The sequence below is a fragment of the Nematolebias whitei genome, chromosome 3 (genome assembly GCF_014905685.2).
Source record: "Nematolebias whitei isolate Nwh7 chromosome 3, NemWhi1, whole genome shotgun sequence".
In the NCBI taxonomy this organism is placed as follows: domain Eukaryota; kingdom Metazoa; phylum Chordata; class Actinopteri; order Cyprinodontiformes; family Rivulidae; genus Nematolebias; species Nematolebias whitei.
Window position 1 is genome coordinate 34,435,786 of NC_056500.1, and position 13,542 is coordinate 34,449,327.

The 13,542-nt window shown below is 40.2% G+C and overlaps 1 protein-coding gene across 1 annotated transcript in view; it reads right to left on the reverse strand.

Annotated features, from left to right (window-relative positions):
* The window catches only part of gstcd (glutathione S-transferase, C-terminal domain containing), a 98,418-nt gene that overhangs the window by 69,789 nt on the left and 15,087 nt on the right, over positions 1–13,542 (reverse strand). The window contains exons 3-4 of the mRNA XM_037674876.1: positions 13,026–13,295; positions 3,522–3,615 (exon numbers count right to left, since the gene is read on the reverse strand). Of these exons, the coding sequence (XP_037530804.1) occupies positions 3,522–3,615; positions 13,026–13,295 (364 nt within the window). The remainder of the gene's footprint in view (positions 1–3,521; positions 3,616–13,025; positions 13,296–13,542) is intronic.

The window sequence follows — 13,542 nt, forward strand, 5'->3', positions numbered from 1 at the left end:
GCTCCCATCTAGACGTCATCTCTTTCAGGGAAGACCCTGCATTTTTCAACACGATAATACCAGACCACATTCTGCAGCAATCACAACATCATGGCTACGTAGGAGAAGGATCCGGGTACTGAAATGGCCAGCCTGCAGTCCAGATCTTTCACCTATAGAGAACATTTGGCGCATCATAAAGAGGAAGATGCGACAAAGAATGCCCAAGACAATTGAACAGTTATAGGCCTGTATTAGACATGAATGGGAGAGCATTCCTATTTCTAAACTTGAGAAACTGGTCTCCTCTGTCCCCAGACGTCTGTTGAGTGTTGTAAGAAGAAGGGGGGATGCCACACAGTGGTAAAAATGGACTTGTCCCAACTTTTTGGGGATTTGTTGATGCCATGAAATTTGGAAACAACAGATTTTTCCCTTAAAATGAAACATTCTCTCAGTTTAAACTTTTGATCTGTGATTTGTGTTCTATTCTGAATAAAATATTAGATGTTGACACCTCCACATCATTGCATTCAGTTTTTATTCACAATTTGTTTAGTGTCCCAACTTTTTTGGAATCTGGTTTGTAAAAACATGACAATGAAAGGAAAAAAAGACGACATTTCAGAACAAGACAACATTTAAATAAAGTTAATTTACAGCAAATAATTACCACTTAGTGTAAACTAGAGATGCACCGATCCGATACCAATATCGGTATCGAAATTTTTTGTGTGTGTGTGTGTGTGTGGGGGGGGGGGGGGGGGGGGTTAAAAAAAAAAACAACTTCTGGATCGGGTATCGGTGACAATGTGACCGATCCATGACTGGACAGATCTATTATTCATTCTAATCCTATGCTTTGTGCTCTGAGTGACGTCACGAGCTAGCGTACTGACTGAACAAATTAAACTTGTCTTGTTTTGACCAAGCTTGTGAAGCTCTTGGTGTGTTTAAGTGTGCTGTTATGGTGCAGAGTTTTCAATAAATTTGTAATTCAGTACATTCATGTCTGCGTTTAACAAAACAAATGTTTTAAATTAATTCAGCACTGGGTTTGTAAGCTCAAACATCCAGGTGGACAACAAAAATGGCTAAATCATGTCATCTGGCCCCGTTTCAGAAACAGGTCCAAATGACATGATTTAGTATTTTTTGTTAATTCAGCACAGATTTTCTGTATCAGATGGATATTGGATTGGTATCACCCGTTACTAAACAGCAGGTATCAGTATCAGATCGGAAGTGGAAAAAAAAAAAAAAAGTGCATCGGTGCATCCCTAGTGTAAACAAAAAAATTAACTGAATATTATTTGAAGTCATAGCTGCTAGTTTTTTTTTTTTGAATTTGCTATTAAAAATAAATTAAATTAAAATAAACGACTAAGTAGAATTTCAATACAGCCAAACTGAATCCCCTCTGAGCACATTAGAAAGCCCATAATTACTGAACTCAATGAGGTAGACTTGTTATGTCCAATTAGCCAAACTGTATGAATCTACAGTCATCTGGTGCAAAGTTATAAAATCAACTGCAAGCTGTGTGGTTTTGTGTCAGCCCAACAACTCCAAATGGAAAAGAATTATGGGCAAGAGTAAAGATTGATTGTAACATGTCAATGCTGGAAAAGAACGCAGGAGGACTTGTGACCAAAAATCAGAAACACAGCTGCAGCTCTATTCAGGAAGTAGAGAGCAGGAAATATTTAGAGTCTGCTTTTTAAAAACAATGCCAAGCAGTGACCCCATGCATTACTTAGCTTAAAAACAAAACTTCAAGTTTGACACAGTTTGTATTTTAAGACATCTAAATCCATGTGAAGGCTGCTGTTCGAATACTGGAAGAATAAAAACAATAAGTTTCTGCAGCTCATACGGACGCTGGCATAATTACAGTAGTCCCTCGTTGCGGTTCAACTTTCGCAGTTTTTCAACGATTGTCAACTTTAATATTACTTACATGATTGGGATGGTATGGGATAAAAAGTTAACAAAAAAATATATACATAGAACAGGCGCTGACATTTTATAGTTTTCTTTCAATAAGCCTACACTGTAACGCCAGTCAAAAGGACTACACGGCCCAGAATTCAACAGTGCTTCCAGACGCTGCTTTCTGCTGAAATGGAGGGAAAGTTTTGATCCATTCCCAACCTGACTAAAAAATTTGGTCCTTATTCATAGTGACTTCAACGCTCAGTGGATGCAGAGAGCCGATCAGAACCAGACCAGAACCGTACCAAGGCTGGTGATTCGCTATATAAAATTTTGTAGTACTGTACAGTACATATAAGTATGTTGTTAAAAAAACATAGGTTTAAGATTTTAGAACATTGCAAGAGTGTGGGAAGGGTTTATAAGGCCTTAAAATATAAATAAATACTAAAATAAATATCACATTCCTACTTTGCGGTTTTTCTTCTATTGCAGGGGTGTGTGAAATGTAACCCCCGCAATAATCGAGGGACTACTATATAGTTAACCTGGCCAGGACTCTCACAGTTACTGCAAAGTCTGTTTGTTTCATCAGGTTAGGGCTGGGCCATATCATATCGTTCACGATAATATGCTCTGAAATATCACAATATTATATTTGAGCCATATCGCCCACCCCTACATCAGGTTTTCACTTTTTGTCTCTTTTTGGACTAAAATTTTTTTTATAAAGGCCTCTAAAAACTGAGGCATAAAAAAATGCTGGGTCAAATTTCTGTAGTTTGGTGCAATAATCCCCTTTGAGCAACACTGAGGAATGAGTAGAAGGTTGATGCAGCTCGTCAGGTTTCTATGCACCTTCTGAGTGCTGCTGACGTCAAAAAATAAAAACAAAATCACCAAAACAGAGAAGCAGGGGAAGTATTCATGAGAATAAACTGTACAGTGTGAGCTGGTCCCTCAGTACCTATGTTTACATGTGCAAAATTCTTTGACCGGATTGAAATGTTTTCAGATGAAATAATTCAAATGTATCGTTTACATGGGCACAATCTGTTCACGACGAGCATTTACATGCAGCGGGCTTTGTTCTGAACAGAAGTACTGACATGCGCAACGTGGTAAACTCTTCTTACAAAAACCACAGAAGAAGAAATTATACTTCTGGTTTACTTCAGCGATCAGCGTAAACCACCCGTTTCGTTCCGATTACAAATTATTTCAGATCGAGTTGAATAAACAAAAAAAAACCCGAATGGGGCATTATGTTCCGAATTGGCCATTTAATCTGATTACTTATGTCCATGCAAACATAGCTTCAGTGACCAGTGTCGCCCTGATGGTTCACAGTAAAACCTGAAAGACAGGCTGGGTTTGCAGTGCTAGAGGTTCATGTAGATGATAATACGAAGGAATTATAACAAGTGAGGAGGAGTTTGGACAATTATGAAATAAATAGATATGACAGACATTAAAAAGCAACAAAACAAACTTTTATTTCAGTGTTATAAATAAATAGAGCACAAGCAAGAGGGTTTGGGGGCAGAAGGGCAAAGAAAAAATGAACAAAGAGACGATGAGAAGAGCCAGGTGAGCTCTGACCTTACCTTCGGTGGGGCTGAGCGCTTCTGGGAAGCTGTCCCACGGGAGGGTCCAGGCAGGGCAAGGATGACGAGCGAACATGGCCTCAATGCCATTTTCCTGAGGGAGAGGACACACACACACATGACCATAAATCCTTTTCCACTGAGATCCTGTGCTGGTCCAAATGGCTGTAATGACACAGCTAGACATTAAATATTATGGAGCTTGGTATTGTGTGATTTTTAATGATAAAGAACAGGATGTAATAATGAAGGTGAAATCAACTAACGTGATTTATTTAAGGTTTACAGTAAAACAGTGTTCATGCATCCTGGACTAATGCCATACAAGACAACGTTCCCAATAACATGTGTGTGTGTGTGTGTGTGTGGGGGGGGGGGGGGGTCATTGGTTAGGGTTAGCTGGTTTCTCAGATGTTGACACGACTCAACCCCTGAAAAATAATATTAAGTGTTTTTAAATAGGTTAGCTTGGAGGTTTACTAGAATGTTAAAAGAAAAAAAATGAGTGTGTAGGAAAGAAGCACAAAAGGAAGTGTGCATTTTTCAAAATAAAATGCCATGCAGTCTAATGTTTAAAACAATATTTGTACTCAGCCTCATAAGCAGCACCTTCTAGAGCTGCATTCGGGCATAAAAAATATGACCCGACCCCAGCCCGTAGCCATCATTTCTGAACCCGACCCGTCCCAACAAATTAACAGTACGGTAATTACAAGTCCGAACCCAAAAAAAAAAAAAAACATTTTTAATTAAGCTTTGACTGCTTATATACTGTAGTTATTAACGGTCAGCAGATGCACACGGCTGAATAAAAGTGGCAGAAGATCGGAGCTGAGGGGGTGTTTGTCCTTTCATGGCCATCAAAGCACATTAAATCCCTGCTTCTATCAATCAACCTTTATTTATACAGGTAAATCCCATTTACCTGTAAATCCATGCCTGCATTCTGCATTATTCAGACATGGACCCTGCTCTGACATGTCAGATATTTTGTGATCTCGCCTGTTTGGGTCGTCGGCTGCGCGTGTCCGCTGAGTGAATGAACGTTCATTTGGGATTTGATGGATCACTGCCTGGCAGTAGTCCATCTGAAGCTTAACTGAACTTTTTTTTACCTCTTTCAAGGCCAGTCAGCATGCTGTCAAATGGCCGCATGCAGCTGGTGATTGTATGGCAAGCCATGTTGACATATAATTGGTTCATCAGCCACGCGTGTCCGCTGACGCAATGAAAAGCTCGACACCGGCCTGGCCCGCACAGTATTATGGCCCGGCCGGGCCCTAATCCGGGTAGGCTGGGCAGGGGTCCGGGTTCGGGTTAGAAATGACAGCTCTAACAACTTCACATAGTGGGCCAACCAGTTTGATGGTGCTCTGATGGTTTCTGGAGTCTGCCCTCTCTCTCTCGCCAACTCGTTTGAGGCAATCATGGCCAAAGTGGTTCAAAACGTCAACGTTCAAGCTCAATTATCCAGGTAAAAAAATCCAACAAAGTTAAGTCTGTCAAAACTCCTGATATCCAGGCAACATCCTCACAGCACTGCTTTCAGGTTTGTCAAGTATGTGACGAGGAAAGGAACAGAGTTTAATGCAGCCTTTGGTCCAAATGAGAAGCAGCAGTACTGCACTGCCTGGCCAAAAAAATAAATAAATAATTGCCACCAAAAAAATAAGTTCACACATTAATATTTTGTTGGAACATCTTTAGCTTTGATTAGGGCATGAATTATCTGTGGCATTGCTTCAATAAGCTTCTGCAATGTCACAAGATCTATTTCCATCCAGTGTTGCATTAATTTTTCATCAAAATGACGAGGCACTAGACATGATGGGTGCATCACTTCATTTGCCTCTCTTCTTACCCTGATGCGCCCATCACTTTGGAACAGGGTCAGTCTGGACTCATCAGACCACATGACCTTCTTCCATTGCTCCAGAGTCCAATCTTTATTCTCCTTAGCAAATTGAAGCCTTTTTTTTTCCAGTCAGCCTCACTGATTAGTGGTTTTCTTAAGGCTACACAGCTGTTCAGTCCCAATCTCTTGAGTTCCCTTCACATTGTGCATGTGGAAATGCTCTTACTTTCACTATTAAACACAGTCCTGAGTGCTACTGTTGTTTTTCTTCCATTTGATTTCACCAAACATTTAAGTGATCGCCGATCACGATCATTCAGGATTTTTTTCCAGCCACATTTCTTCCTCAAAGACGATGGGTCCCCACTATCCTTCCAGTTTTTAATAATGCGTTGGACAGTTCTTAACACAATTTTAGTCGTTTCTGCAATCTCCTTAGATGCTTTCTCTGCTTGATGCCAATGATTTGACCCTTCTCAGACTGACATCTTTTCCACGATCACACAATGTGTCTTTCGACATGGTTGTTTAAGAAATGAGAAGCAACTCATTGCACCAGTTGGGGTTAAATAACTTGTTGTCATCTGAAAGATAATCACCCATGCAGTAATTATCCAATAGGAGGCTCGTGCCTATTTGCTTAGTTAAATCCAGGTGGCAACTTTTTAGGGGGCCAGGCAGTGTAGGTGTATGTTCTGAACTTTCAAGATCACAGTTTTCACTGGAACCCCCACACACTGTGCCTTTAATCCCTGTTTATCTTACAACTTCCTTTGACAACAGTTACTCCAAATACATTCTCACACTTCCTTCACATTTTTTACATCTGATTCTATTTATTTATTAAAAACTCCTCGCTGGAGATTTCCTATTCAGAGCTTTTTAAAGCTGCTGCCTGCTGTTGGATGTTTTATGACGTTACAGTGAGCAGTCGTCACGCTGGTGATGGGGCCAACTTGGTTTGCATTTGGATCGCAGGTGGCGACTCCACAGCTCACTGCGTAGCCAGTTTGACTGACATGCGCTGTCATGAGTCAACTCATGTGAGAAAATGAGAATGTTCATGAGCTATTGATACTGTAGCTAACAGGATGATGCCTGTGGTCAGCTACAGCGAAGGATCCATTCTTATCATGGCACACCGCTCGCCTCCTCTGTGTAGTGCACAAACACACACACACACAACATCTGCACTGCAGACATAACATTGGCAATATGTAGCCATTTTTATAATCCCTCTGAGTAAGACAATGGCAGCCATTCTGTGTGTGCAGGGGTGGGGGTGTTAATGTGTGATTTCAAACCCCACATGAAAACAGTCATTTGTACACATCTGGGCCTGGCTGAAGTTTCATCCAACAGCAGTAAATCTGAGAGACCAGCCCATCCTGTGGCCCCCCCAGCTCACTCAGTCTCCAAACGCACCCTCTTTTTCAGCCCCTTCACATCAGCCTTAAAGACATGGAGGAAATGGCAGAGATATTTTTGCATGGTGAGAGGAGGAGGAGGGCCAGAGGACCAGACTAAAGCAGTGCTCAGTGGTGAGGAGATAGTCAGGGTCCAGGAGAACCGCTGGCGCTGCTCGTCTCCTGCTCCAAAGCTGCTTGATCTTTGGCAGAGGTGACATCTGTGATATCTGGGGTGTGACAGAGCTGAGTAATCTGCACATGGGGCTCCATGTGCCTCGCCAATGATCCGAGAGGAGAGTAACGTAAAAAATTCAAAGTGTGAACTTGATTTGTCTCTTTAAACGTGAAGACTTTTATACGCAACCCTAAACAACTCAAGGAAAGGCTCGTGTATTTGAGTAGAAAAAGATTAACAAATTTTATTCAAACTAAAAAAGGGAGAGTCCAAATACTCTGCATTGTTTCAAAAAGCAGCAGGATCCACTGACAATGATTTGATCTGCTTTCTAGAGGACACACCTGGTGATAAAACACTGTTACTGTTTGTTATCATTTACAGTAGTCCCTCGCTACTTCACGGTTCGTTTTAAGCGGACTCGCTCTATTGCAATTTTTCAAAGTAAGATTGGACATGACGCACAACAGGCTGATTGATGGATGAGCTGCACAATCTGCGTAGATTTTTTAATTAAAAATAAATTATTTTAAATTACTTAGCACCTGTGTGTAGCCCACAGCTGTGGGAGAAGCTTCCTCCTGCAGCTGATCAGCTGATCTCCATGCAGAGCAGAGAAGTGGGCGTGGCAGAGAGAGCAGCCAGAGGCAGAGAGATGAAATCATGACATTATGTACTCTTTTAAGAGCGTTTAGAGCAGGGGTGCTCAAACATTTTCCCTGAGAGGGTCAAATTTAAAACCTATCATACGGGCGCGGGGCAAATGTAATAATAAATGAAATGCAAATACTTCTTTAAGTAAAGTCTATTTATTTATTATACAGTTAATTAACCTTCCATTCTGTATAAACAACATTACAGAACAGGCTGCGTTGTAGTGGGGGGTCTGGGGTTCCTTCCCCAGAGAATTTTGAATAAAATAGATGCCATTTCCTGCATTCTGGTATATTTTACAAAGGTTTATTACAGTAGATTAACATGAAACAAAACATGTAAACTCTGTTACTATTGAAATCTCTCTGACTGCAAAGCGTTCATAAAGCAACACCGCTGCAGCTCTGCAGGTAAGGGGCGTTCACTTCAGGACAAACTGAGGTCGCTGATTGGTCAATTGCTGACATGCTCAAGTGATTGACAGGTGGCAGACTCATGCAAAAAAAAAAAAAAAAAAAAATCAGATTTTACTTGCTTGTTTGAGACTGTCATCATTTATTCCATCCATCCATCCATCAATCCATTATCTTTTGCCCACTTCTTCCATTTTGAGTCACGGGGGTCGCCGGTGCCCATGTCCAGCAATCACTGTGTGAGCGGCAGGGTACACTCTGGACAGGTCGCAAGTCCATCACATATTCATAACACAATTTTTGACTGATGCTTTAAATTGCGAAGAAGTCCTACCGTACCCGCTCGTTTCACTGGTGCAGACAGAGGAACGCTGAAGAGCTAGCGGCTCCTGCCACGATGGATGGATAGATAGATGGTTGGATGGATGATAAATGAATGGTGCCACGCTACCCCGGCAAAATGAAGCTGTTTTGATCATTAAATAAATGCACAATAAATGTAACGGGTCAGTGGTGATGCATAATAAATGTGACTTGTATACCTTTTTTTCCTCTTCATGATGCTTTTTTTGACTGATGCGACTTATACTCTGGAGCTACTAATACGCCAGAAAAAATGGTATTCCTACTTCGCGGCTTTTCACTTATCGTGGGGCTTCAGGGTATGGATCCCTCACGATAAACAAGGGACTACTGTATATTTACTTGGAAAGGTCATTCTTGTTATTTTTGTCTTCATTTTAACTTAAATAAAAAATAAAATAAAACAAGAAAAATAATTTCAGTCTCATAAGTTGCACTTGATTGTTAATTTTGTTACTGTAAGCACAGGATCGATAACGCACACAAAAAGAGATAGTTCAGATCAATTAGCGTCAGGTTATAATCAAATAATATCCTACCTGTTGTAGATAGCCCTTTTAAAAACCTCCGTTTGGAGAATTAATTTGATTCTGCCTCGACTTGCTAGTCGGAGCGAAGCCAAGTCCAAACTGACGTCTAAAAACAACTCTAACCCAAACACCAGCTCATAGAAGGGCTCCAAATATTAAACTTTCACACTTTCATCAGTTTTGCATTACACTGTTCAGTATTTCAGTGCTGCAAACACCCAGCTAGCTTCTGCTGCTGTTATTTCTGTTTGTAAATAATCAAAGGATTTTATGTGAATAATTGTGAGATGAGAAAAAGGATAGTGCTATAAAGATTTATAAATGAGTGTTTCCATGTACCACTATGATTTTTTTGAGATTTGAAATGTTTGAAGTTCTGCTCCGACTAATTAGCTCAACAATCTGTTAAAGTTAAACTTGTTTCCCCAAATTCAAAGAAAGGTAAGGTCTTGGTTATAATCAGTGGTGGGCACATCTAGCCAAAAAGTTAAGATTTGCTAATTCACTAACTAAAAAATTAGCTTTGCTAACGCTAAACAGATATTTAAAAAAATTTGCATATGTTAATTCTAAAGCGCCAACTTTTATCACACACTGCTGTGGTTGACACTACGACTGTCTGTAATGTGACAACATTGTAAGTGAACACGATTTAAAACAGTTCATAAATCACAGGTAAAGTGTCTGTGTCCCCTTCAGAGGTGAGCTTTCAGAAATTAATCCGGTCCAGCAGAACCAAACAGACTGAGCAGAACTCTGCTGTGCTGAAGCAGAGTGATACATTCAATGTATGGCGGACGTCTCCCTCGTGTTATTTAATATAACAAATTAACTAATTTTAATTATCATTTTTGTGGTTAACTACTTAACAGTAACTACAAAGTTGCTGTCATCAGTATTCTCAGTAAAATCTGTTTGTATTAAAATGAAGTGCGAAATGTGTGAGTCACACCCAAGAGACAGTGTGAGCGTTGCAAAGCATGCTGGGTAGGAATTATGTGTGCAATGTTTCTGACTGTTTACGATATTTATGAATGTGAAAGTTGTTTTTTTTCATGTCATTTTCCTGTTCTGGGTTGGTTTGCCTGCATTTATGTTAAAGTCTCTGTTATTGTCTGTAAACTGCATCACAGTCTGGTACGGGAGCTGCTCTGCCTCAGACCGGAAGGCGCTGCAGAGGAGTGGTGAAAGCCATCCAACACATCACCGGAGCACCACTTCCTGCCATAAAGGACATCTACAGGAAGCGGTGTCTGAAAAGGGCTGGGAAAATCATAAAAGACTTCAGCCACCCAGCGCACAGACTCTTCACCCTCCTGCCCTCTGGGAGGCGTTACAGGAGCCTCCAGACTAAAACCACCAGGTGCCGGAACAGCTTCTTCCCCACAGCTGTCACACTCCTGAACTCTGCCTCCTGACATCTGAACAACAATGATGATCTGTATTCTCATACACACAACAACAACACATGGACTGTAACACCACCACCTGCACTTTCATCTGTTAGCCCACTACTGTACAAACTGTACACATAATCTACTACCTACTGTTCATAAGTACTCACATACTTACATATATATATTTTTTTTCTTTTATATAGCTGTTTATGCCCCTTTATATTATAACCTGTTCATTGTCTGTACACTCACAACCTGTATATATTTATACCTATAGCATATTCAAAGCAACTTACTGTATATTGTACTATATTGTAGTATGTCATATAGGGATATATATTCATACTTTTCACGAGTTCCTCATCTTTCTGACTGTGTAAATGTCGTGCATTGAATTTTAACAGAAATGTAACGAGAGACGTTATTTATCTTTGACCCATCAAAATGAATGCGGTCATTTATTTTCAGAATCAAAGTTTAACATCAAACATTTACATTAATTTGGCAAAATATGAAAATAATAACAGACAAGTTTCACAGATAATAGACTTCAATCACACGGCGGTGATTGAGGATTTTGCTTCAGATATTTCTAAAATATCTGTACTGATTTTAAGAGAAAGCAGAGTTTAAGATGGAAATGGAGATTTATCTTGCAGAGAGATGTGTGAGGGAATTAATCTGTTTGACCAGAAACGTGCACGCTCCTTCAGATCTCAGCTTGCGACGGTACGCTTGGTCGAAGTAGAATCGTTACCTGGTTGATGATAAATCAGCTCGGTATAGAATCCTTCAGACTCTTTCAGCGTCTCCGTTGAGAGCAGCTGAAATCCTTCGAGAGTCGTACGAGGTTGTTCAAACAGAAGTTATAATCCCAAAACGTCTCTGGATCATCCTGAACGCGTTTGCATCCAAGAACTCTAACTCCATCACTCTTCAGCACTCTGTGTGGAACTCTCAGAGCTCTGCAGCATCAGACTCTTTTTAGCTCCATTAATCTTCAGCGTCTGGCTTCAGACTTCAGACTCTGTGCACTCTCTAGTTGAACTCATTCCTGAGCGCAGCAACTGCAGCAACTACTGCATGAACTGGGAAGTTGCCACATTTTAAATGGGTCGACTTCCGGGTCATTTGAGAGCTTTTTGATTGGTCGATGGACCAGAATAGAGGTGTGGTTTGTGATGTAAGATGTTATCAAATTCGAGGTCAGAGAATGAGATTGTTCAACAACAGACAGAAAGATTATTGCAGAAAACCAGACTTCGTGGAGTCTCACTCTGCTGTATCTTCTCAAATAGTTAAACATGACATTTTTTCTCAGTAAACATTTTAGTTGACCGAGAACCGACCTTTAACATACTTACAAAACTCGCTCATTGCAGACAGAAAAATCAAGAAATGCATATTAACCTGATTTCTTCTTTGAATGAGGAATAAAAATCATTACTTACTGTTTATGTAAAATAAAAATGAGTAGTTTTCTTCAACCTGTAAACATTGAGTGAACTAACACAATTTGATTATCAAACATTTGTAAAATAGTAATGATCATAGAGAATTGTCTTTTCTGCTTGATTAATTCAAGAAAGAAAGTCACCAGATGGCTCAAACTGTATTTCTGGATGCAGATCAATGAAATAACAGTCCCTGTTCATCTGATCAGATTTGAGGTCAGATCAGGTTCACTACAATATATATCTACCAATTTATTTTTCTTGCTAAGCACTTCTGGATAGATGCAAACTGCATTTCGTTGCTTTGTACCTGTGACATGTGCAATGACAATAAAGTTGAATTCTATTCTATTCTAAACTAACACCATGAGTCAAGCATGGTTAGCGATATGTATAAGTGGGGGAAGCACTGCGAGAGTCATGATGTCACCGGGCGGCACTTAGCTTTAAATCACCATTCTCCTGTACACTTTTAGTGCAGTGAACAGTCCCTAAAAAAAGACTAGCGGATATGAATTTACCAGATTTAAATTTAGCGGAAGCTAATACTGCAAAACGGAAAGTTAGTGTCACTATTAATGGATTACTGGAATTGTGCCCACCACTGGTTATAACCACTCCACAGAATCCAGATTCAAAGGATTCATGAAGCCATGGCTTTCATGACACTAGCCTCCAAACAAAACATTTGTCTTGGACTCTTTTAAGATATAAAGGTTCATGCTCAATAATCCAGGTAAAAAAAATCCAACAATGTTCAATCAGGTCATCTGGACAGTTTCTTTTTTGTTGTTGAGATGCCACATCACACAGCCAAAGTGGTTCTAGACGTCTTTGGCTGTGTTGCCTGGGAGGAGTCGACGGGGGAGAGGATGGCCCCCAGAAACCACCTTAAAAACAGCAAACTGGTTGGTCCACTGTAGGAGTATACTTCTTTGTGGGGAAAACAGTTTGTGACTCCTCAGACTGATGAAGACCTTTGGGTGGAGAGAGAAATGTCTCTCAAAAAAAAAAAAAACCTGTCCAGATGACTTGACTGAACATTGTTGGACTCTTTAAGGTGCACCTAACAAAAAAGGGAGGTGTGAATTTATAAAGATACTTGAACAACCAGCTAAAGTCTGAAAAGGTATTTCTCCATGGGGTGACTGAACACTTCGTAGACAGCTCAAACTTTAGGAATCAACGCAGAGATTGTTTGTTTAACCCAGAAGCATAACTTGCAAGGAATACGTTAAAAAAGTAATTATTTACTTTAAGTTTAGTCATTGTTGGTCTGGGCCCACCAATAAAGGGAAGTTGAGGGGTCATCTCCTGGTCCTCCTCTTGTTCCAGCAGGCTGACTGGGCTGTCCTGCTTTAATGTGCCTGGGGGGCTGGATGTGGGAAGTTGGGGATCGAATAGAAGGATCCCACAATCCTTGGCTGCCCGAAGGACCCCGGGTACCTCCTGAACCCGGCTGTACCAACGCAGCAGATGGGGGAGATGATACAGAGCGCTGGCAGCTTGAGCTTGGAGGGAACACTGAAACAGAGTAACAAAAGAAGAACAAAATACTGAATGAACTCATGTTAGTGTTAATGGGTCACAACTGACCCATGTTTCATAATAAAAAAAAATAAAAAATAAAAAGTGATTATGTGGTATGTAGTATCTACGTAAACACTGTTTTAAATGTTTTTTTAAGATCTTTAATCTTATGGAGTACAATTTCTTCTCAAATAAAGAAAGTTTAAATTCACACTATATATACAGTATATATACAGTATAT